The following is a 25708-nucleotide window of genomic DNA, read 5'->3' on the forward strand; positions in this document are numbered from 1 at the left end:
ATCTAGAGCCCTTACTGTCTTAAAGTCTTTACTTGTGCCAGGGGGCTCTTTGCAGTAGAGCTCAAGGATGAGCCATTGAAAAAGTGATGGAGACCCCAAAAATCAAAATCATTTGATCTGACTCATCTGTCCAGTCTCCAGTGTCCCATCTCCACCAGTGAGCATCCTTGAACTTCATATCATATTCCAAACGTATCCTATCTTGACTTGCATTGAAAAGTTTCTTTACTTTCTTTACAGTGTGTCTTACTGTAAATCTGTAAGAATCATACAATAATATAGGCTTATTACTGAGTAATGGAGTCTGAGGAGGTGAAGGTTCACTATTATAACCTCTCATACTTTGGTAGCTTGAGGAAGAAACAATCAAAGATACTTTGAAACCAAGTCTGTCAACACTAGTTTGAAAGCAGAAAGCAAATAAGAAATGATCATAGGCCACCAGGTTATTGTGAACACCATGTTGTTTTGTTAGATTATGCCCACACTGAGAATTGTTACGCTAATTTTTTGGTTTGTTTGGGTCAGGTTTTTGTCTATGACCCGTGTACAAGTCAAGGGTGATTTTTTGAGCTGATATTTTTGGTCATAAATAGTTGATTTATACACTGGTAAATACAGTATTCAGTTAAAATGTCTTAAGTTTGCACAAGCCTTTGAGCATTTACACAGGAAAAATGGGAAGGGGCTGCTGTGTTAATTTCCTCCACAGTTTTTCTATAGTGTAATAGTTTACTTCTTCATCAGAGATTTACTTTAATCAACGTAAAATGAAGTAAAAGTTGCTGCCTTAAGGTTGAAAGGACTACCCAACAGTTTGATTAACAAATTCTCATCATGAGTATCATGGGAATGTTTAAGAAAACAGTATGGAGAATATGCATACTGATGTTTAACATATGAGGCATGACTAATGCAAGCAAAAGGGACCTTAGAAGGTTAAACTTGGGTTTCAAGATGACATCAAGAATTACAGCTTCCCCTGCCTTTGTCATTCCTTGCAAAATCTTTGATAGTGTTCAGAAGTTGAAGGATTTTCAGAAATTTGGGTAATGAGATTGACTAGATCATTACTACAAGAAAACACAATTAAAAGTGATTTTTTAAAAAGCTAAACAGCCTGATAACCACCCTCTGAGGAAAGCTTACTGTAAGAAAAAAACAATTTAACCAACAAGCTTAGACGTAAAAACTGCCAAATGCACAAGATAAACAGAGAATGTTATAAGAACACATTTGTAAATAGATTAATTTTTAAATAGAACCTTTTATGATATTTTATGCCAGATATATGTAACTAGTTTTTCACATTTTTAATATTTTTATTATAACTTAGCTGAACTTTTAATCCTTTCATCCTGTAACATTAGATACGTATTTTTATCTAATAAGCAGTGAAGGCATTTATCATTATTATTATTGTTACTATTATTATTATCAAAATATTATTATTAATGAAGGTTAGAAAAATTGCTTGTATTTGACTCTGGAAATTTGGCAGGCATAAATGATATGATGTACATCATTTGCTATGTGGCAGTTCACCCCTTAAAAATCCCATCGCATCTCCAAAACTATACATGGTGCCTTTGATACAATCATACCATAAATGGTGCCTTTGATACAATCATACCATAAATGGTGTCTTTGATACAATCCATCAAGTCCTTCTTGTTCAAGGAAGATTCAATATTGAAAGAAGCAGGTGGGACTAGTGCTTCATCGTGTTGTTCTGTTGAAGATTGGCCTCCTTGAGACTGACAGTCACATCAGAGGATTCTTTTTTGTTTGCATTTTGTTTGCTGATATCACTGACTGTAGATTCTTGTTCAGTTGGGTTGTTGGTAGAAATAGGCTGTTACAGAGATTGAAGTGATAAATTTTAAAAATAAAAAAAAAAACAAACAAAAAAATAGGATAGTCAGTTAGCCTATTGCTTCAGTTGATGACAAACAAAACCCCTGTCACCAACTGTAAAGAAATGTCCTCCACTAGGGGAATGGGGAGAAGGGTCTGCATTGGCATTTAAAATACCAGCTGGGCCAGGTTGTTCAAAACACAATTAACCTACACTGGAGTTAGCATAAAAATTTTAATTTACTTTCAGTAGCCTTAAAAAGGAATTTTTCATTTGCATTTTTTTCTGTTAGTTTCGAGAAATTTAAAACCAAGGTTAACCTATGTTAGATCAATGTTCACCCCCTTTTGAAACCCCTTACAAAATGGATTTTGGAATTCCTAGGATTATCCACAGATTCCTGAGTATTTTTTTCTAGGAATTGATAGGAATAAGAGGTGTGAGTTTTCATGGTAAAAGAGTGGAAATTCCCAACTGCAACCACTCTGGTTCTAAAAATCTAGAAATACCCAGGAATTCCAAGTTCATAGCCAACAGGACTTGGATTTCTAAGCAATTCCTAGGAATTCCAACTCAGAGCACCAATCACTTCCCTGAAAGACTATAAATCTAAAAACTTGCCAGAAATTCCTAGGAATTGGCAGGAATTTCTAAGAATGTTCAAGAATAACTGGGAAATTAAGGAAAACTTTGAGATAACTAAATATAAAATGAATACATGCATTAACTTCCAACTAAAAATTCAATTAGTCAAATGAAATTTATTGACATGTTTAACTCAGGTTTAGATGTAAAATAATTTCATATTCTATGGTATATTAACATCAACGTGTAGTAATATTACTGTGAAATTTGATTTATTTTTCTTTTCTTGAAAACTTCATAAAGACTATCCTCGATTACAGCTATTTATTTAAAATAGTCCTAATCAACCATTCAATTTGGTTTGACACAAATTGTGAATAAAATCTGTTGATTCCTTTCCGTGAAATGCATTAACTTGAATTATGTTTATTGCAATAAATACTATCAGTCACAAAACGATACAAATGGTATTTACCCTTTTCTGTGAGAGTCAGGCTTTGACTCAATTTTTTGTGGTTGTAATTTCTTGTGTGTTAGCATTCAAATGTAAGCTGCCAAGCAGCATTTTCATGTATACTGTTTGTTTTTGTTGATTAGAACTGCAAATTGAAATTCAAAGATTTCTACTCAATTTTGACCCAACACTCTTGGGAGTAAAGCTAGGGCTTAATAACAGTTAAATAATTGATTTTTTAATCAGAATCGTGTTGTAACTGTAACAACAAGTTGTAATATAGTTATCCTAAACTGCAGGCTTAGCAGCTGCGTCTTTTTTTGCTGGGGTCGCAGATTGTCGAACGTGACTAAAATAAATTATCCTGAAACCTTTAACTTACTGATAGATTTGATTCATTTTCAAGCGTAAGCTTAAGAAACTGTCGCATGCAACTGACCCATTCGATTCTCAGTTTTGATCACGTACTGAATATTGCAATTTATACTCACCACCAGCTTTCCAAAATCGTAGCTTTATAAATGGCCGCTCGACCCTTGTTACTTGTTTGTACTACTATGTAGTCGATATGTGAACTGTTGTCCCTTCTTTTAACTCCACGGCGCCAACAACTTGCTTTTCATCTAAAACACTCACGCTATTCTCGTCTTCCCATCGAACGACGGTAAAAACCCATCTTTTTTAGGGATGTTGTTTTAAGCTAATCAGTCAAGAAGAGAAATAACAACGTAAATGCTGTCAACAGATGAAAAGTACATTCAAAGATGAGCGCTAATTGAAATCTTCTTTGTTTCTGCTCGGGCATGATCACGTGTGTATTTTGGGAATTGTCATTGGTTAGTTAAGAGAGTCCGCTGGCTTGCCCGACTGCAGTCTCAAGAGAAGCGGACAAGATTGCAAGATTGTAGAGCATCCTGACTTGTCTGAACGTGGCACTGCTTTTTGGACGATGGATATCCTTGGATCCACGTTCTGACGTTGATATGAATAATGATGTGAACTCACTTTATGCAGAAATAATCGACATGAATCGAACGTACTACAAATGCACGATTTGGGGCAAAAAGTTGTAGAGGAAACGAAGACTCAAAACCCCCTTGAATTGTGTACACAGCAAAGGTGAGGAATGACACAAGCCAGTCACAATTCTAAATGTGATTACAAACGTGTCGAATCTACCTTATTTGAAAAAAAACTTAGAAAAAATCCAAATTTTGAGAACAAAGACTACTAGTCTCTGCGGAGTTCTATTGTTATCGCTATTGTTTTCATGACAATAACAATGACAATGACAATAACTTCATTTATACTTGAATTTAAGATAGCAAATACATGCGAATATCTCCAAGTTAAATTATCAAAATTTAAAATTAATCTAATTACTATCTTTATTACAATCCATTTTGAAATCACTGGTGGTCCCTGTAATCTGATTGGCTCTAATTGGTGCGATTTATTCCCAAATCGCACCATTTTTTGCTCTAAATCGCATCATTTTACGTTTGACTGAGTTTTTGACACATGACGTCAGTCTTTCTGTTTGGCATACAAAATAAGATGTAAAAGCATTTCAGGTTCCACTTTTTATTTAAAAACCTTCTTAGTACTGCATTACTAAATTACTTGAATTGACCAAGTCCTGTATTTGGGGCGATTTCAAAATGGATGTAATAAAGTGGTAATTGAACCTCGTGTCGTGCAATTTTGGTCTGAAATCATACTTGTGATTTCAAATTGAACTTGCGCTGCGCGCTCGTTCAATTTTGAAATCATGCGTATGATTTCAGCCCAAATTGCACTCCACTCAGTGCAATTACCTTTATTAATACTACCTATATATAAAATACAAAATAGAATTCTAAAGCAAAGGATATTAAAATATAATTTCTAAATAAGATGAAAACTAAGTAAAATTTATTCTACAGGTCGAATTTCAATTTAGAAATTTTGGATTTAAATTGACTTAATTCGTGTAGCAGTCTTATGTTATTGGGAAGAGAGTTCCATAGCTTACTACCCTGATAGGCCAATGAGTTGAGGCCATAGCTAGTGGTATTAACCCTGGGTACCATAAGAATATTATCCCCCCTCAGATTAGTCTTGCAGCTGCATAAAGTAAATAACCTAGAAATATATTCTGGAACCAACCCAGGCAAAGCTTTAAATACCAATGTTAAAATATTATGAATTCTTCTATTAAATAAAGTGGGATGCTTAATATGCAATAATAATTCCTTACACCAGCTTTTATCATCATTGTAAATAAAGCGCAACGCACATTCATTAAGTTGTTCCAATTTGTTGGAATTACCTTTTCCGCAATGATGCCATACAATAGGGCAATAATTTAAATGAGGCAAAAGATAAGCATTATATAATTTAACCTTGGCATGGATGTTAATTAATTTCTTATGTCTTTGTAAAACTTGAATTTGCTTGTTAAGTTTCCGTGCTATGTTACCTATATGTTCATTAAACTTTTAAGTCATTAGCTACTGGGTGTAACCTTGATCAGTTTTGTGAGGGGTGTTAAGCTACTGGGTGTAACCTTGATCAACACCCCTCACAAAACTGATCTCCTGTCTCCCAATGGAAAAACAGGGTATAGTTGTGTCATTGCTCTTACCCAGCCACATTGTAGCACATTTATCAGTATTCATCACAAGGCCATCACAGCAAAACCAAGAATGAGAAGTGACAAGATCAGTTTGTAGGTGTTCATGTAGTAGGGAAACATCGTTATTAATATCAAAGATCTGAGTATCATCGGCAAATGAACTTATTTTGGACTGAAGACTAGATAATAGTAAATCATCTAGATAAATATTAAAAAGAAGGGGACCTAATACAGACCCTTGAGGAATTCCTCTAAGAAGAGGACTCCAATCTGAAAATTGATCGCCTAATTTTACTCTCTGTAAGCGATCAGTTAAGTAATTACCTATAAATGCACAACTTTTGGATGATATAGAATAGGCAGCAAGTTTGGCTAAAATTAAATCATGTGGCAAGCTGTCGAAGGCCTTGGACAGATCATTGAACAAAGACTGAATGCATAATTAATGTATGGGGTTATTAATGTAGTACTCTTGCCAGCGAAGTTTGTTTTTTGCTTATTTAATGTGTTCCTCTGTTCCCGTGACCAAAGCGTCTGTGATTTGCCATATTCAATTTCAGTGAAAAGTTACAGAACATTTTTGAAATAGGATTAAAAAAAAAGTGGATTGATCATACAAAAATCGCTCTGGACAAAAAAGGATTTAGAAATAAAAAATTCGGAGACATGCTTTTGTTGTTTAAATCTTAATAATATACATGAAAAAATTTCTCAGTTCTGATTGGTTAAGATGAATGCAGTTTTCAGTGAATTCAGTGCAGAAGAGAGTTAATTCAGTGCAGAATAGGGTTAATTCAGTGTAAAGAAAAAAACAAACCAGACCTTCTGATTGGTCAGAACATTTGGTCAATGTCAAGGTCAATGTCAAGGCCAATTTCAAGGTCAATGTCAAGGTCAATGTCACTTGCAGGGTTTGAATAAATTATTTTTGCACATGATGCACGCGCTTTTCTTCTGCGTAGCTATGAGAAGCTACCTAGTATTTTCTCATATATATTATTAATAGATAATCACATAATTTTCTTTTGCAATTTGGAATAAATAAGCACTTGTAAATTTTTTTAAAGACCACAAATTGCACTTGCCCTACGGGCTCATGCAATTTTGTTAGTCTTTGAAAAAATTTACTCGCACTTATTTATTCCAAATTGCACTCGAAATCATGTGATTATACCTATACAAAACCAACGACTGTCAAAATGTGAGAGCAATCGAACAAATTCTCTTAGGTGATTCGGGCGCTCACATATAGAAGTCGTGAAAAATTCGACAATTAATTTTTTTTTTTCAAAAATTTTGGAAGCACTAGGAAGAAAAAAGAGCATCAATACTAAGTCTTTAAAGAAATCAGTTTCCTTTTAGATTTGAACTTTGTTTGGTGTTGGATTTATTGTCTGGTTCAGTTTGATTATTCAGTTTCATTTGCCATTTTTCAAACTTTAAGAAAGGTGAGCAACTAACTTTTGCTTCCAGTCATAATATGTTTTATTTTGTCTTTTTTTGTTGGTTTGGTCCTTGAATTAGTAATATGAATTGAACCACTTGCTATCACTTTGTGACTTCATTGAAATTCTAGACAAAAATAATATTATGCTGGGTTTGAACTAAGAAAATAATTATTGATATCAGTTAGAAAATTTTTTAATAAATTTTTTCCTTTTTAATTAGAAAAATCTACTTGTCCTTTGAACCAGGCCTTAAGAAATCGCATGAACCTCCAAAAATGATTTCCAGCTTCCTTTGATTTATGGAATTTAAGAGTCTCTTTTGTGCGACTTTCCAGTGACCATTTATTGATTTGGGTCACCAATTGACAACAGAAAAAAGTTGAGCTCAGAGCCCTACCAGCACAAATGATCGTTTCAGGTCTTGAGAAAATTTTTCTGAAATGATTTGCTTTATTTTTTTTTTTTTCTTTGTTTTGTTTTGTTTTGTTTTTTTTTTGAAAACTAGTTGTTTTCAATTGATTTATTTTATTTACAGTTATGTCAGAAGACTGCACCTTCTTGATCAGGTAAGGCTTAAAAAATGAAGTCAATACTTGTTAGACAGGGACTACACAATTTCCCTAATGAAGGAAAAACAAAGGTAGGGAAGAGAAACACTCCTATTGCATTTATTGTAATCAAATTTAGCGAGAAAATTTTGAAAGGGGGCTGACCAGATACAAGGTTTCTCACTAAAATCTTATCTTCTATATTTGTTACATCTTTCAAATACAATAAACAGTCAATGTTGTGTCAGTGCAGTCATTTTGGTGGTTATGTATGGAACACTTTTTGATGAAAATTTATTCTGCAATTGTGGATCTGGCTTTAATCATTACTTTTAACATTTTAATATTCCATAAATATTAGTTAGCAGTATTTTATCAACTATTGTTAACAGGGTACAATTGTAATGTTCAATTCTTTTGTTTACTGGAAACAATTTTCAATGTACGTAACTTTGATTGGAGCAATTGTAAATTTGTCAGTCAATGAACTCCTTTCCTACAGAGAAGGAGAAAAAGTTTTCTGTGAAAAGATCAAACCATGGCTGTGGGGAAGACTTTGATCTTATTGGCTTCCTTTAAAATCCCAGGCCAGCATTAGTGTGTAATTGGATTTCAGATTTGATTGCTTTGAAAGAAAACTCAATACGATTCTATTTGTCTACAATTTGATGATTGAGTACCATGATAACTACTAAAAACATATTCATTACCCCTGGTGCTCACCCAGGTTTTGGTTATTTAAAAAGGGTTCTGTATACACCACTTTCATAAATGGCTGCCGGATTAATATTCTTTTGCCTAAATTTAAATTAGCCCCTCTGGCCTCGCTTGAGATAATGTATTCTTTTGAATTTTGTACTGGAAAACGAGGCCAGAGGGGCTAATTTAAATTTAAACAAATGAATATTAATCTGGCAGCCATTTATGAAAGTGGTCTATATTTGACATTTATTTATTTGTTTCATGTCATGTATAGGTCTTTTACCAGCAAATTAATAACCAGTGCTGTGCAACAGGGCTTTTACCTCTGTCGGGAAGTTCTTAATGACATTTTCTCCAACATTCAAGCTATTCACCAACTGCACAGAGATTTCTTGTTGCCTAAGTTGGAGGCGAGGATGAAAGAACGGTATAATTATGTTTACGTTTTGGTTACTAGATATATTCAATCAAAGTTAAGAAATTAATACATATCTAATGAATATTTAATGAAGCCAAAGACAGTAAGCCTTCATCCAGTTTCATTTTGGAATTGAATTATATAGTTCTTCTTTCTCATCAATAGAAAGAGTGCTCCCAACTTCAAGGCTGCAATGAGTTGGTCAGCCTTGGTAGATTGACCACAGTAAAGGGTTTCTGACATGTTGAGTGTTAACCCTTGGTCATAGAGAAGGGCTCTGAGAAGAATATTTCAAGTGTCTCTTCAGCTCTTCCTTTAGACAAGCTGATGCTCAAAATGTTAGCTTCAGAATCTCTTTATGGTGGCCAATCTACATTATCAACTGAGCTGATAAAACCAAATTGTCTTGTTATACCTCCCCATGGACCCAGCACCACAGTTTCTCTAGAAAGGTAGAAAGGTAAAAGCCTGTTTATGAGCCAAGTGGCCCATCCAGCCAGCACTTAAATCCAGTTTCTGTAGCATAAAGCGACTAGGAGTATTTCTACTCCTCCCTGGATGGAATGCTAGTCTAACCCTAACCCCAGTGTTAAATTCGCCAGTACTCATTTATTCTCCAAGAACACGACATAAAAGTTCCCTTCCAGGGCTCGAACCCAGACCACTTGATCTGGGGTCAAGTGCACTAACCATGAGGCCATCGCACCTCCAGTTTCTCTTAGGCTAGAAACTTACCCGCTTTATTCATCAGTCGGTTCATCATTCAGCCAGACATTCAATGGTCATTTAGACAGTAAGTCAGGCCACTGCGTCTCCAGTTTCTCTTAGGTTAGAAACTTACCCACTTTATTCATCAGTCAGTTCCTCATTCAGCCAGACATTCAATGGTCGTTTAGACAGTCAGTCAGTCAGTTAATCCATCAATCATTTGGTCAGTCAGTGACTTCGTCAGTCAGTCAGTCACTCAGTCTGTCAGTCTGAGTCAGTAAGTCCCTCAGTCAGTCAGTCAGTCAGTCAGTCAGTCACTCAGTCATTCAATCGGTCAGTCATTTAATCAATTATTTAATCAATCAATTAGTCAGTCAGTCAATCAGTTCTCAACATGTATTTGATGTATTTGCTTGATTCTCTGGCTTGTAGGTTTTCATTCATTTATTGACTTAGAATAATTATTTATTTACTTTTATCAGGGGCACCAACAACCAAATTGGGAATATTCTAAAAGGGTTGGCTCCATTTCTAAAAAGGCAAGTGTTTTTCAAATTATTTCGCATACACATTGTTAATTTCGTTTTTGCACATTCTTACATCAAGTTATTTCTCAGAGGGATTCACAATCCAGAAGTGAACCCAGGGCTCGGCACTAACATTAGCCCATTAGCCACAGACTAATAGAAATTCAGTTTTGGCGTGTAGTTTTTGGTTTCCAACTAGCCAGTTTGGCTAGTAAACAAACCGATATGATAGTAACATCTGAGCTGTCGCTAGTCACTTGGCTAGTAAATTGAAGAGTTAGTGTCGAGCCCTGAAGAAGCTCTTGATTGTTTGACAAATTCTCCTTGTCAGCATCTAAGGAAATGTATAGAGAACAGTATGGAGAATATCCATACTGATGTTTGAGTGTAGATCATGGCTTTGAGTCCTGTTGTTGCCTCGAATTGTAGTGAATTCTTTTACAGGCTAAAAAAAAAAAATTGGATAATTTCAATTCGTATACATTGTTTTTTACAACTGTCAATTTAAACTATCATTTGATTCCATTTTCCCAAGCCTTATTAATTCCAATTATAATGTTGTTTTTGTCATTTTCTGCTTCTTTAGATGTATACACTGTATGTTGGAAACTTCGACAATTCAACAGAAACTTTAGCATCTTCGATAAAGAAGTCACCAAATATGGTGACTCTTATTGAGGAAATCCAAGTACGTCACACAATTAGAGAAATTTTCAATTGAGCGTCCAAAGTGACCCGATACTGCTTTGGTTTTGCTTCATTTTGCTTTGTGATTGGTCCAGAAAACTCGCGCCGCTTTCTCAGCCAATCAGGCTCAAAACTAAAACCAATCACGACCTGATCGCTGGCGTTTTCCCGCGCTTTAGGAAGTTTTCTTGTTTTTTACATCGAGTTCTCGTCTGTTTTCGTTTTATAACACGTTTGCAAAAATAACATGCTTTGCCATTATGTCTCGCAAAAGTTATCCACAACAACCAAGTCAAGTGGAGCAATTAATGTCGTTTTTAGGTGCCATGAGATTATCAGAAGTTAATTTTGTATCTTCTTACTGGAAGTAAAACTTCTCCTCACGTTTTTGATGAATTATCCAGAAGCCACACTACCCTCTCGACCAATCAGATGCAACACTGAAACCAACCGAGGCTCGGGTACCCGATTATCCCCCGCTTTATGTAGATTGCAATTTTTACGGCTTTGAAAATTCCTTTCGATGTGATGGGCCGTTTTCATCTATGTTGTTTGAAATGCGTCTTTCCTGTGTAGCTGGCGGTTTTGTGCGCGGTTTGAAACACTGAGAGGTAAGGCCGCGAGTGGGAATAACTCTTTCCGTCTGAAACCTCCCGTAGACATGTCGTCATAACTGTTCGCTAACGTGCGTGAATGCATTTTCGCCATTGACTGATTACCACTGTATATAAGCGGCTAAATTTCGGCAAGAGTGCAAGAATCAAACCTGGTCAGGTGCAAAAGATATTTTGTACCACTGGTGATGCACAGTCTGTGGCGAAAGTTTCAATCTTTACCTCTTTGCTTACGTCTCAACCTGTGAAAAAAAAATTCATGGTATTTTAGTATAGTGTTGCCATGGTTTCATGTGTGCGCCCGCAAAAATAAAAACGTTTTTGAGATCCGTATCTTAAGTCTCACATGAAAAGGGAATTGTCTGTCCCTCTACTTTGTTAATATTTTTACTCATTGCTTTGTTCAGACTATGTCGCAAAGCTACCACAGGACTCTCCTGACTTGAAGAACACTTCAGGTATGCTGACCCTTTTTTTCGTGTTTCGTAACACCCACATCCTCTCACGACGGAAAGATGTAAGGCTAATTCCCCCTTTGCTTCAGCCTTTATACCGGGGTACCCACAGCCCACCCTCCCCCTCCCTACGGGGATCAGAAGGAGGAGGTTTCACAGGTGGCCCAAGCCAAAGCTCAGTAAATCTGTCTGTACTCTATTGTTGTTACACAGCAATAACAAATATAAGGATTTTATCGGGAATATGATGGTAATAAAAAAACAAAAATTATCCAAGATTTAGGTTAAAAACAATAGCGGACCTCGGTTCCTTTAGCCCTTATATTTCAACTGTTGCAAAGTGAAAACGTGTGTAATCGTATATCGAGGCTGGGCTTCCTGTGCCAACATGCATAACGTGACAAGTTTCAGAGAAGTATCGGTGACTGACGTATTAGCCTGTATCTTGATGTGGTGGGATTCATTACAGAAATATACCTCTTTTTTCCCTAATTCCTTACATCTTTCCCATATGGTTCAACCAACCAAATTTTATCTCTTTCTGTCTCCCCTCTTTTTTTGAGGTGCTGTCAAAATCAATTTTTTGTTTGTTTTGTTTTTATTTTAGATGCTTTAAAAATCATCTCTGCTTCAGCACAGCATGCCAGTGACAGCATGAAGAAAACGGTAAGTCTTAAAGTTAAATCTGGAATTTGTTCTGAGGCACAGAACTGTTGCTTGTAATTTTTTTGTGCCAACCTTTTCTTCCTCGTGTCGATTAGGTGGCAATCTTTCCTTGCCTTTCTTTTACCGAATTAAATTGTAACTTAGGCCCTGTTTACAAGCAGGTAGGGTAACCCTAGTGCTAGGGTTACCCTGGCAGGAGGGTTACCCTAACGCTCTCACATTTCTTCTTTTTTTCATCGACGTGTTTGCAAGGCAGCTAGGGTTACCCTAGCACTAGAGTAACCCAAGCTGAGCACTAGGGTTACCCTAGCGGCAGGGTAACCCTAGCTGCCTTGTAAACGCTCTACTGGGGATAACTCGCCTACCCGGGACAACTTTTTACTTGTTTCCAGACCCTTTGAACATTGATAACAATGCGTGCGGTTACCAAGCATAGGTAAGTTGTCCCGGGTGGTAGGGTAACCCTATCTGTGAAATTTTGCTTGTAAACCCAGGCTATCTTTGACCCGCCTGCTAGGGTAACCCTAGCACAAGGGTTACCCTCCTTGCTTGTAAACAGGGTCTTAGTGACTTAGCCCTTCGTCAGAGCGAATCATTCGCCCTGACGAAGGGCTAGCGCTCGAAACGTCAGCTTTTTAACTCTTTTTAAGGTGACCAATTTACAATTACAACTTAGTTGACAAAACCAAATTAATTACAATTTAAAAAAGTCAGTAATATGCTTCTGACGTCATTTACACCGGATGTTTTAGGGCCGCTAAAAATCCCAGAGTTGTGGGGAATTTTTAAATAACTGATTGGTCCAGGGCTGTCTTTGATTGGTTAGGACCCAGAGTAACCCAATATACTTCTAAAATCATCATCATCATCTTTTTTTACATAAATATTGAAAGGATAAAATGCTGAAAAATGAGCGAGTTTAGCACAAACGAAAATTCACTAGTGCACAATCGTGGCCCGCGAGTTTCACTCCGACTCTTGAATCCAACATGGCTAGTTCAAGGTTTGCTTCTTTGGAAGGTTCCATTGAGACTTTTATTGAAGAACAGGAAAACCAGAACACAGCGAAGAAAACGAAACGAGATGTTGCTTTGTTTACAGAGTTCCTTCAAACAAAAGGAGAAGCATGAAGTGAAATAGCTGAAATTCCTCCCGCCAAGCTGAATGAACTCTTGAGTGAATTCATTTTAAGCGTTCGCACAAAAGAAGGACAAGATTACGAAAAAGCATCAGTGGAAGAGAATCAGAGTATCCAGCGACTCCGATGATGACTAAGTTATGTACACTGTAAGTTTGCCTTGAATTTTCGTGAAAGTTGCAGACTGTTTTTGACTGATATCGGGTAAGGTTTGCATTGTGTTATTCAGCGTAAAAGCGTATGACGCCGCCTGTTTTCAGTTTTAGTGACATTCTGATTTACGACATTTATGACTTGTAAATCTAAGTCAAGTTTTTCTCTCTAAAAGTTGTCATTTACGTCTACATATTTGGATTTGTTATCTTCATTAAACATTTCAAAAGACAAAGAGAACTTTATATTTTAGTTGATAATAGCAATTGAATGGGTTTTCTAAACATGCGCGCCCAAACTGATAAAATTGACCAGCAATTTTTCTTTTCAAAAATATAAATATCTATAAAATAAAGAAATTACACCATGGAAAATGCTTTGTACGATTTTATTCACTCGTTGAGGAGTATCAGCAAACTCACTCGTTCCCAGCGCTCACTCGTTCGTTTTCTGATACTCCCCAACTCGCGAATAAAAATCGTACCCGCCCATTTTCCATGGAGTAATCTCTATATCCCAATCGGTTTTCTATGGCTTTCGTAAATTTGCATCATTGTTGTCGTTCCAGGAATTTGTGATTGAGGGAGAGGCGTTAGGAAGGTTGCGGCGAGGACTACAGACAGTCATCAAGAACGAATATTCATGTTGGTAAGTAAAGGATGTGTCCATGCTCATAAAACTGATGAAGAGAATTCTCTGTATCTGTGATGCCCTCTGTCTAATGTCAGACATTATCCAGCGCTCGACACAGTAGCCCACTAGCCACAGACTAGTAGAAATTCAGTTTTGGCTTGTGGTTTTCAATTTCCGCCAGCCAGTTTGGCAAGTAAACAAACTGAAATTGTCGTAATATCTAAAAACATGTAAGATGTCACTAGCCACTTGGCTAGAGAGTTGAAAAGTTAGTGTCGAGCACTGATTTTCGCTCTCTCGGATGAGAACTTAGAACTATATTTCCCGTCTCCTCCTTTACATGACACTATTAAACAGCTTGAAAACCCTGTCTATTTTAAAAGAAAGATAAATTCCATCAAGACCTATGTCAGGGACATCACCATCCAAAAGGAATGCCCTACAAATTATAAAAGGAACCCTGAATTTACATATTTTTAAAATTATCTGGTTTCTCTTTTAACTTGTATTGTATATTATTTGTAGCTTTATGACAATTGTATTGTAAATTTCTGTTTTCCCTTATTTAGACTTAGTAGTGGTAGGTCCACATCAGCTGTACAGTTGCATATTTTTTAAAACTTACTTATTAAATAAATATATGTATATGTCTGAAGACCACGCAGTTCAGAGCTCTAGTTCGGGACTAGCTCCTGAAACTGGTTATATTTGGAACGCCTTTGTAGATAGATAGTTTAGATAGATAAATAGCTTTATAAGGGAGTAAAATCATTGCAGCCCCCGGGCCGGCTGAAATACGACTTACTGTACAATGGGAAAAAATTATCTCTTACTCTAAGACTAGGTTTACACTAGAGGAGAGTTTTCCGGATTCGTAAATGTTTCCGGATTCATCAATCTTGGAGTATTCGGATTCGTAGGCGTTTACACTGAAAGGATATTCGGGTTCCTGACCGTTTACACACAACGACAACTCCGGGAACATTCGAAATGGAATGGTTACCAAGCCCAGTGTTGTTTCGTCGTGCGATCGACAAATTGAAAATGCCTCCCCCAAAAATGGCTAGAGTAGATCCAGATGCCACTGAGGCAAATTTGAGTTGGACAGATGCCAAGCAGTCTACGTCGTCGGCGACTAAGTGTGGCTGACGTTAAACTTCCTTGCGATAATAATTTGCGTTTCTTCAGAAATACTGCGGTACACATGATAAAATTTATCGCCTGAACCTGCAACAAGATTAGGCAACCGGAGACCACCAGCAATGTTAGCACCAGATCCATTTTGGTTTCACCGCAAACTCAAAAGATTGCAGGTGGAAATAATATCCGCGGTTACACGACAAAACTTTCCAGATTCAAAAGTTATCGGATTCAAAGTTCCCACTTTAAATTCCGGATTCAGAATCTCCGGAGACACGACCAAACCGGAAAGTTTTTATTTCGGATTCGTCCAATTTCGTGTAAACGGTAGAATGAATCCGGTACTAAAACGTTTCGGATTCATCACGAATCCGGAACAATTTCCTCCTGTGTAGACCTAGTCTAAGATAACTACAATAAAAGCCGCAAAGTGTAATGTTTCGCCTTCAAACGTTTCGCCCCTTTCTACTCCAAAAAGGGTAGTAGAAGCTAAATTTGGACCATGTTCTTTGTTTTGCAGTTCAACGACATTCTCCTTTGCTGTGCAAAGTTTCCTGGCACAAACAACTACAAAGTGAAAGTAGAAATGGACTTGTACGGAATGGAAGGACACGACGTGGACGAAGAACTGGAAATAGAGAATTGCTTTCGTATAGTAAGCAAACAAAGAGTCATGGATTTCAACGCAGCGTCCGCCGAGGAGAAAGAAGCTTGGGTGAATAAACTTAAGGAGACCGTGGACGAACTGACAACGAAAAGAGAGAGTTATCGAAGAGGGACCAAGCTTGAAGTCATGGAAGAGGGTGACCTGGGAAAGAAAGCGCCAGCCTGGGTACGAGACGAAGCAGTGAGCACGTGCATGCTTTGAGACGTCCTGTTTACGAAGTTTCGTCGGAGACATCATTTTCGCGCCTTTGGACGGGTGGTGTGCGGACATTGTTCTGGCTTCAAAGCACCGCTGGAGTACGAGAATGGGAAACTGGAGAAGGTTAGCGAAATTTGTCACAGCGTTCTTGTGAAGGGCTCCAGCGAGGAAGCAGTTAAGGAAGTGGAAGGGATGGGTCAGAGTGTGTTGAAAATCGGCCAGGAATCAAAGATCTGGCACAGTGGATACTTGAATTTCAAGACCAAAGGAGATAAAAGCTGGCAGAAGATATGGTTTGTGCTTCCGAGTGACTTTGTGTTGTTGCGGTACAAGGCCAAGAATGTAAAGGCATTGTTAGTATCAGTACCATATTGATCACTTCCGAGTCAGTATTAGTACTTACATTGTGGCAATACTAGTAACAACAGTTTTCCAGTATTGGCAGGCAACATCTTGAGGTACTTTTAACTTTATCGAAGACTGACAGGAAGTGTTTCTTAATCAGTGGTTGCATTACTACAGCTAGACGTAAAATAGAGAGAAATTTACCAAGACAAGTTAAACCTATTTTAAATTGTAAATTCGTTGAATTTTTTTAGGTTGGAAACTGGAAACTATTTCGCTAAGTAGGCTGAGAAAAAAAAAAAAGAAAGAAAACGCGATAGCGGTAGTTGCGAGTGCAACAATCAAACTTATTTCTGCGATCGCTCGAGTTTGTTTTTCATGCGTGCGCCAAGATTGTTGAAGCTTCCTCCAGCGGTCCCTGCGATTCTCGTGTTGTTATAAGTGTTGTACTTTTAGTCTTTGGTGGAGTTCATTGAAAGTATTTGTGTCTCTTTGATGCAGGACACAAAAGCAGAGTTTAACCTCCCCCTCCCTGGTCACAATGCAGACAAGCCATCTAAGGTAAGTTATGTTGACAGCACCGTGTAATTCCTGTGAAATGAACCCCTGCATGAAAATCTCCTTTCTTAAAAGTGCGTCAACCGCGTTTTCCCGCGCTTCAGGCCCTTGGCCTCTTGTTTCTTTGAGTTCTGATTGGCTCCTCGTGATTTCTTCCTTTATTCTCATTGGCCATTCTGATCACTTGACTACTGATTTTACGACGTACAATCGATTAGTTAAGTGCTTTCGATTCTCTGCGATGACTTATTACTTTACGACATTTTTACTACAAGTCTTTAGCGAAGTATAAAATGTATGTAAATCGTGTAGACAGTACAGTGTTTCTCTTTCTGAACTACAAACTTGGCACGGTTTTTAATAAGATTTTAACTTTTGTATGCCTACGTTTATGGTAAATTGATATTTTTGCAAAGCCTCTCAGAAGATGGCAAAGTTTGTGTTGTTGCAACAAGTAATGGCTCTGTGTTCTAAGCACGCGCTGTTTTACGATGTCGCATGAAAATTATTTTACACGCATCATTGCAAAAGGATTTTTATGTATCTTGTTACGTTTTCCATTCTAGGCAGACGAGGTGGACGGCCGAAAAAATGTGTTTAAAGTACATCACAAAAACCTACGGGTGTACTTTTTCGAGGCCGAAAATGGAGAGAGCATGCAAAGGTAATAACAACTGACGAAATTTCAAACTCTACTTAGTAATCAGTATACGTTTCTAGTCAGAATTTGTCAATGAATCAGAGATCGCTATGATGTGATATTTCTACTTATGTTTTAGTCTCCGCGCTAGAATTCAAATCGCGAGGTCTGGGTTCTAACTCCCAAAATCTGATTGTTAATTTTGTCCTCCAGCTGCTACACATTTCCTTGTAATTTAGTTACGGGAATTTGTTAACGGGTCAAGATGATAATTCTACCTGATAAGTTTGAGAATTCTCATTACCTGTTTGCTGGATAATGTATGGGTATTATAGGTAGAAGATCGTTGTGAATCGACTCCGGGGAATTTAAGTATTAAGTTCCTCTGTCCACCCCAATGAAGACCAGCACATTGTCAGAAGACCTGGCGAAATGGCGGGGGGGGGGGACGGAGTTGGGACGGAAGGGGATGGAAAGGGGATAACTTTTGATAGACTAGAACCCCGTCGAGAGGTGGGTGGGGGTGCGGTAGTCATTGCGACCTGTTACTCTCTGATACAGAAACTGGTGTGATCTCCAGCGGTGTGGTTTAGTATAACTACACTGAAGAGCGCATTGAAGAATGATTTCTCATACCATGGCAGGGGGTAGATAGAGAAAACTGTTCCTGGAGAAGACTGCTGACAATCAGGGCTGAATTTTGTCAGATTCTCCGCACCTTAATCCAAAGAAATAAGCGGAAAACTGTAAGGAGAGTTTTTATTTCTTATCAGGTGGATGCAACATCTGGCTCGTGCAATGAAAGCTGAGGAAATTGACGAAAAAAGTCTGGAAAATCAGGAAAGCAGTGAGACTGTAGAGGTCACGGTTATTTGAGCCTTGTGATATTAATAGCTTCAAAATATTTGAGGAATTGAAAAAAATACGTTCTCCTGACGAGGATGCAATTTTCAATAAATTTGTTTCACGTTCAGAATTTTCTTCAAAATTACGAGACAGAGACATACGAGACATAATGAAGTCAAAGAATATTATGGGATACTTTCAACAGCTGGTGGGATGATGAAAGGCAAGATTGATTTGGTTAGGTTTTTCTTGATCCCTACGAGGCATTTTGTTTACGTGTAACTCTCACAATGTGTCTCCGAATAATATCACTTATAATATGATACTGAAAATCAAAGACGCGGTGTTAGTTTCATTAACATTCACGTGTGTGTAATTGAATAAATACCGGTACATAAATCTAGGCCGCTTATTTTGTGAAACAGAGAAACTGAAATACCACTTACTAACCGGGTTCGATGTCCGTACTGTAACTTATAGACCGAGTTTTTTTCGAGTGGAGAAAACGAGCGAAAAAGGCATAACATATAATACGAACCTGGAAAACGAGATTACTAAGATATATCTGTATTCAAAAAACACAGGGAAAAACGGCCCGTTAAATTGAACAATCATAGCACACTTACTAAATCAGAGATCCGGTAACTAATTGAAGTTTTTCAAGCGTCGAAAGATGCGGAGATGTGTTCATGAGCTATTGTAAAGAATTGGAGTTGTTGAGGAACTATAAGAAAATTTAACTAAGAAGTGTCTCAAGTTAAGAATAGAGATATTTTTTCCTCTATATTTTTGTAATATGGAATTTTGTTTATGCGAAGGAAATAAAATGCATTGTCACTCAGCCTTATCTGTCTGTAGTACCGGTTGGAGGGACGATAAATCTAATATTTATCTCTATTTTGAAAAATTCAAAATCAATTATCATTCCCACGACGAATTTTCGGAGTTTCACTCCCCAAATCTCACTTTTTTTTCCCTTGGAAACCATCATCGAGTCACAATAATGCCATTCTCTAAATTGCAGCTTCAATTTCAAACACTCTCCGCGGGTATTGTCATTATGAACATGATGGCCTGCTCAAGAGGGTTACATTTTTCTCTTTATTGCCAGGTGTAAGAAAGTACGTGGGATGGGCTGGGAAACTGCGAGGCAAGCGCAAGTAAATTGCGGGGAAAAACTGCCGGATAAGACTCCGGATAAAATGCGGATAATCTACGGGAAAAGAGCAGTAAAAGTTCGGTAACCGTAAGGGAAAACCACTATTAGCCTGGGACAATCTGCTGCTTGAATGCGAGAAAAGCGCAAGGAAAGTGCAGTTAGCTTGCTGGTGACGTGAAATAGACTGCAAAGAACTATACAAAACATTGATTCTTAGTCATAAAACCAAATCAAACCGTCAGATTTTATTTCATGTTACAATGATTACTAGAAATCTTACGAAGAAGATTTTGCTTCGTCTTTCGGCACGCACTGCCGTATGGGAAAGGGAATCTTCTCGATCAGAAGTGTCACGTGAGTCGTGGTTTTACAAACCAAATGTTCCTGACAGCCGCACTTATGCACGCTCTAAAAGTTAAATAAAGAAAATAATGTCTGGTTGGGAAAGTAGATCGGGTTCATTACAGTAGCGGAATAAACGAAGAGTCCTCAGGGGGGTGGGACTCGGGGGAGCGTGAATGCCTGTTTACTTTCCAGTGAGATTTCGGTGGTCTATTCTAACTTTTGAAACCCCATTTTTATCACTCTATAGTTCCCATTTGACAAAACCTACCTATGTATTTACCCTTTCAGTGCGTCCCAAACAACATTGACTCGTTTTGGTAGCTCGACTTAGCTATGGAAGTTGGAACAATTTTTAGCTGTAGAAGAAGGAACAATATTTAAGGAGTAGACGGACACTCCTCAGTGGGTGGGCTTTGGGCACTCTAGATTCCACTTTCTTATTTTGGACTCTCATTGTTCCCTTCCGAATTTTACCCCCCAAACCAGTCTGTTCCCAGACCTCAGTTTGTTCTTAGATCCCGTGATTCGACCGAGACAAATTTATGAAGGACTGGGGAATAGGCGTCAGCATCAAAGGAAACCCGCCCAGCATCCAAGAGCGCTTCTCGATTACATGTTGTAAAGATCAAAAGTTTATGTAGTCAAAACAGCCAATCAGAACTTAAGAAATATTACAAGGAGCCAATAGGAACTCAAAGTGAACACCGAAACCCCCTGAACAACTTTGAACGCGGGACCAGTCGCGATTGGTTTTCATTTTGAATCTGGTTGGTTGAAAAAAAGACGTAAGCTTTCTTAACCATTCACAGAGTGAAGTAGAACAAAACCAAAGTGATCCACGATTCTTTCAACACTTCATTACAATTGAACTATTCTCAGTTATTGCACTTACCCTGAGGTAACAAGTGAAGTATTTCAGCAACTTCAGGCTACATCGCTTGTTAAACAGACAACAGGTGTTTGGCCAAAAACAGTCGGCTGCCGCCGTGCATTTCTGAAATCAACGTTGAACAAAGGCAAGATTTTATGATAGGGATTTTTCCTCGTTCAAAGAAACAGCATAATTTCTGATGCTTCCAAAAGACAAGGAAAACAATTCTAATTATAAGGTAAAACAGAGTTTTGCTAGAACCGTTGTAACACGATTTCTCTCGACTACAAGTTATTAAAAACGCTGCGAGGAAAAAATAATTTAAATTTTTACCTAAGTTCTGACAGTTTCTGCTCCAATAGAAATAAGAAAGAAAACCTTGCAAGGACAAAATACACAATTATTTTCTGCTTTTTCTTTTTTTTTTTTTTTTTTTAATTATCAGTTTCCTCACCTTGCCAGGATAAAATCTTGATGCCGGGTCCAGTACTGCACTTCCAGGGTCCAAAGTTTCACTGACATCAATTTCTGTTAGTTTTTCGACGACGATGGGCTCATTGATCGGCATGCATTGCTTCACTTCAGCTGTTTGTTCTCCTATGTCAATTTCCCGTGTTTCCTTGCAGGCTAAGCTCGGTGCACAGTTACAATGGGGCTTTTCCTGGGAATAAAAAGAAAACAGCTTCAGGTTAGGAGCTTAAATTCTCGCAAATGTCAAAGTTCTAGACTTACCAAAGTGTCGCACGCTGAATACTTCGGCAAATTGGAGCAAGCCTAAGAAAGATAATAAGTTTGATTTCCAACTAAGAAGAGTTTTACACCATACACCTTAATCTTATCTAAATCAAGAATATCGTTATTTAAGCTCAGATTACTAACTCTGTTGCATCCGTCGGTTTACTCCAACCTTAATCATCCCTTTAGCAATTGAAAATCAAAACAGACCGCTTAAATTTTCTTTTTGGTATGAGTGTGTGAATAAAATTTCTACGCAAACTATCACTCACGGTTAAATCATCTATATCTTTCCTTTTCACAAAATATTTTCTCCTCTTTTTCGTCCAGTTAGTATCGATACCGCGTTTCTTTGTTTGTTTGTTTTTTTATATATGCAAAGAAATTGAAAAAACCAGGAAAGATTTATTACTCGACGTTTCGGGGTCATCGTGACTCCATTATCAAGAGACTAGTTTAAAAACATGCAAATAAGGAAAGGTACAAGAATAGCATAAATTAGACTGAACGGCTTAAACAAACACCTTGGCGCGGATGGAATCCGTTTGCACGTTCAGTGTTGGCTTACGCATGCGAATATACAACATTTCATTAACAAGGCAATCAAATTTGCCGTTACATTTCGTGATGACGTTGAATTGCTCGATCAAGCGTTCAGGCATTTCACTATTGTGCTGGAGGTGGTAGTGTTTGTAGATAGAAGATGATTTCCTTGTGTGCCCTTCTACGCGCTCGTGTAAGTGACCACGAGTATAGCCCACATACCCTGCATCACACAGGTTACATTTAAATTCATAAACGACACATTGTTGGTTAACAATAGGGGGCTTAATTTCGTGTTGCTTAAGCTGTTGATCGAGCTTAGGGCTAACGAACACTGGTTGGACAGTCACGCTTAACTTCGAGCTTAGACTGTTCAGTTGTTGTTTAACATGATTAGCTGACGACTGGTCCTTGAAGGGTAACACTAATCTCACAGTCTCCGATGGTACGTCTGGTGATGGACAGGGTTCTGCAGATGAAATCCTTCTCTCAACGAACCGCTTGATTGTAGTTTCAACCAGTGGCTTTGGGTATTTCAAGTTATGAAAAACCCCTCTAAGGCGGTCACATTCCTCGGAGAAGAAAGACCAGTTAGAAGATAATCGATAAGCGCGATCCACCATGGTGTTAACTAGGCTGCGCTTGTACTTAATGTCAACATGACTCTGGAAATGCAGAAGGAGACCCGTGTTGGTTCTTTTGATGTAGACCTTACTCTCAATCTTTGGTGCACGGTTAAGCAGTTCAATTCCTAGAAAGGGAAGGGTTCCTTCCCGTTCGACTTCCATGGTAAACTGGAGGGAGGGATGGGTAGAGTTAAGGGTGTCTAGAAACTGGCCAGCGGTCACCCTATCAGGCATTACGGTCAGGGTGTCATCGACGTACCTCCGGTAATAGCGCGGAAGTTGACCGTGTCGTTCGAGGTTTTCCTCAATCGAGCACATGAAGACGTTAGCCAGCAACGGTCCAAGGGGAGAACCCATAGCGACTCCATCTGTCTGCTCATATAAAGCACCGTCAAACTGGAAAAGCTGGTTTTTCGTAGCTGCTCGGAGGAGGTCGATTAGGTCCGCTTTAGAGATGTTCAAGCTGTGCGTCTCGTTGAACCAATCCTGGGCAAAGACTTTTTCAGCTAAGATCTGTATTGTTTCCTCCAATGGTACATTTGTAAACAATGAGATGACGTCATAGGAAACTAAAATTTCGCCGTTCCTGATCTCGAAGCCTCGTACTTCATCAGCAAAGCGGAATGTGTCTGTCACTGTATATTGGTTGCACGACAGGGGTTTCAATTTGTCGTCAAGCCATTTCGCTAGCGAGTAATTGTAGGTGTTAGTAGCAGAGAGTATTGGCCGCACGGCCAACTGTTCTTTATGTGTCTTCGGCAAGCCATACAAGTGTGCGAGTCTGGACCCTTTCGGGCGGAGAGCGTCAGCAATGGATTTCGGTAGAATCTTTCGAACGAGAGTTTCCAACTCCCTTTCTTTCTGAAGGAGAGGGTGGTAATACTTAGGAGGTCGTCCTCTGGTTCTAGGTCTCTCCGAGTCGACGAATCGGAATTTGCTGGTATCGTTTATTGACGCTTCGGATAGTAGGCGAAGATATTCTGATTTATCCATAACAACAACACCAGACCCTTTATCCGGTTTTGTGACAACGATGTCATCGCGTTTTTTCAGATCTTCAATAGCTTGCAAGAGGGCTTCAGGAGGTTTTGGGCTACTCTTATTAATATACTCTAGCGCAACAGATCGTAAGGATGCGGCTGCTAGTTCGCGTAAATTCTCGTTTGGTAGATGCCGTTCAAGGTTCCAATATGCTTTCTCGAAGCTTGCCTTGATCTCAACTGGAGACACTCTTTGTGGGATCGCAAATTTCAGGCCACGACAGAGAACCAATTTTTGGAAGAACGATAGTTCGTAAGAGGAAATATTCAGGATGTGTTCGTCGACGTCAGTTTCTCTGTAGAGAAGCCTTGAGATCTTTCGAGTGTGAGTGTTCGTAACTTCAAGTTGAAGTTTATTCCGAAGCATAGTGATGGTTCGTAAGATGCACATATAGCGGAATAGTGAACAGGTCTGACGGATTTCATCATAGATGCCATTGATTTCCTCACGAAGTACCATACTCTCATGTATTCTTACTCTGAGCTCCTCCGCGATCACGTTCTTTGTAAAGGAAGCAGATGATTTCTTCCACTTAGCACGCCTATCTTTGTCGATCTTGGCGAAAGTAGGTGTGAGTTCGAAGCTCTGGCATAGTCGTAGAAAGTTGATTGATCCCTCGCAGTTGATTTGCTTTTTGCTACAGCGTTCGAATTTCCAATTTTGTAAATTGGCCACCGTAAATAGTTTCTATGGCTGACGTTTCTAGTGTTAGCCCCTCGTCAGAGCGAATAGAAGGGTAACGCTCGATCCGTAAGCTTAGAAACTCTCTAAGGTGGCCAGTTTAAGTCATCAAGTCAGTTAGCCATACCATTACCGCAACCGCACCAATACTTATCAGTTCTCCTATCGTTTTTAAGATGTGTAGGGTATTTAAGTTTCTAAACTGAGTAGGAACATTATAGTAAAGCATGCATGTGATCTTGGGTGGATCACATGCAAAGTGGTTCTCGCAATGTAATAGACGTACGTTGAAACTGAGGCCATTATGAAGTCAAAATACTTGTCAACATGCAGCCGTCTTATGATGCAAGGGGGCATTCGATGCCCGGGGCATAATGTGTGATAATCCAGTCCTTCTAGGCACTAGTTGGACGCTAATATCAACTGAGCTACGAAGCCCGCTTATGCTGAGGGCAAAGCAAATTTTAGTCACGCGTTCATCGTTCCCGCAGGAGAATGCGAACAAAGTTGATCTGCTGTTCGCTTTAGTTCTATCGTTGGTGCTTTTCGAATTCTTTCGAGGCTTAGTGCTTTCTTGTTGCTCGGAAGAAGCTGGTGTTGGCTTCCCACTTTTTTATTTCTCTGTGGGCCAGCGTAAATAATAAATTTTTTTTTCGAACCATGGCTATCAAAAATAGTATGAGGCCAAGGGCTTCATATAATCTGTAATTATATTTAGTAGTGACATGCGATTACAGAAGAAAATTGAAAGCGAGAATTAAGGAAATAATTGCCGACTAAAGAAGTTCTTGATCAATACACAAATTCTCTTTGTCATTCATAGAAAATGTATACAGAACATTGTGGAGAATATGAGTTCTGATGACAGGGGGGGTATGAAGAGAAATTTAGTAGGTAACAGGTAGCTCTAGCAAAAGGAACAAAGGAGTCGAATTTAACAGTGTCTTCTGTAAAATTCACCACACTACTACTGCGCATCTCTCTCGTGTTGATCAACCGTTGTTACACGCGTGAGTTGAAGTCCTTTCCGGATAATTGTGTTTTCACGTCTTAAAAGCAAAAGTAAACATTATCTGCCAATCAGTTTTTTCATTGAATCATC

The 25708-nt window shown here is 38.4% G+C and overlaps 3 protein-coding genes across 5 annotated transcripts in view; 2 read left to right on the forward strand and 1 right to left on the reverse strand.

Annotated features, from left to right (window-relative positions):
* Positions 1–3762: 3762 nt before the first annotated feature.
* The window catches only part of LOC148731745 (FYVE, RhoGEF and PH domain-containing protein 2-like), an 87574-nt gene continuing 65628 nt past the window's right edge, over positions 3763–25708 (forward strand). Inside the window, exons 1-7 of one of the 2 annotated variants that reach the window (XR_016002023.1) lie at positions 3764–4016; positions 7498–7528; positions 8487–8639; positions 9821–10553; positions 11574–11624; positions 12229–12287; positions 13389–13416. Coding sequence is in view for 1 of the 2 variants with exons in the window: in XM_088762062.1 (XP_088618188.1) it covers positions 3943–4016 (74 nt within the window). In the remaining variant the exon portion in view is untranslated. Of the gene's footprint in view, positions 4017–7497; positions 7529–8486; positions 8640–9820; positions 10554–11573; positions 11625–12228; positions 12288–13388; positions 13417–25708 lie in introns of those variants that run through there. The other variant, XM_088762062.1, reaches the window with a different exon arrangement.
* On the forward strand, positions 16379–19447 carry LOC148731746 (uncharacterized). Of its 2 annotated transcripts, none has more exons than XM_088762071.1 (4): positions 16379–16509; positions 17063–17122; positions 17686–17783; positions 18533–19447. In XM_088762071.1, exons 1-4 carry the CDS (start codon positions 16409–16411, stop codon positions 18559–18561), a joined length of 288 nt encoding a protein of 95 aa, XP_088618197.1. In that variant the 5' UTR covers positions 16379–16408; the 3' UTR covers positions 18562–19447. The 2 variants fall into 2 exon arrangements, with proteins under 2 accessions (XP_088618197.1, XP_088618196.1); XM_088762070.1 differs by having other exon boundaries at positions 16409–16569.
* On the reverse strand, positions 22101–24497 carry LOC148731747 (uncharacterized). The gene has a single exon (XM_088762016.1). It carries the CDS (start codon positions 24382–24384, stop codon positions 22228–22230), a length of 2157 nt encoding a protein of 718 aa, XP_088618142.1. The 5' UTR covers positions 24385–24497; the 3' UTR covers positions 22101–22227.

The sequence above is a fragment of the Stylophora pistillata genome, chromosome 5 (assembly GCF_964205215.1).
Source record: "Stylophora pistillata chromosome 5, jaStyPist1.2, whole genome shotgun sequence".
In the NCBI taxonomy this organism is placed as follows: Eukaryota; Metazoa; Cnidaria; class Anthozoa; order Scleractinia; family Pocilloporidae; genus Stylophora; species Stylophora pistillata.

What these genes read in the sequence shown, in the direction of transcription:
- LOC148731746 (XM_088762070.1), top strand. Translation starts at nt 16,409, where the DNA reads ATGGGTCAGAGTGTGTTGAAAATCGGCCAGGAATCAAAGATCTGGCAC. An exon ending in ATGCAGACAAGCCATCTAAG is followed by an intron (nt 17,123 to 17,685) that starts GTAAGTTATGTT and finishes TTTCCATTCTAG; the next exon opens with GCAGACGAGGTGGACGGCCG. An exon ending in AATGGAGAGAGCATGCAAAG is followed by an intron (nt 17,784 to 18,532) that starts GTAATAACAACT and finishes ATTTCTTATCAG; the next exon opens with GTGGATGCAACATCTGGCTC.
- LOC148731747 (XM_088762016.1), bottom strand. Translation starts at nt 24,384, where the DNA reads ATGGTACTTCGTGAGGAAATCAATGGCATCTATGATGAAATCCGTCAG.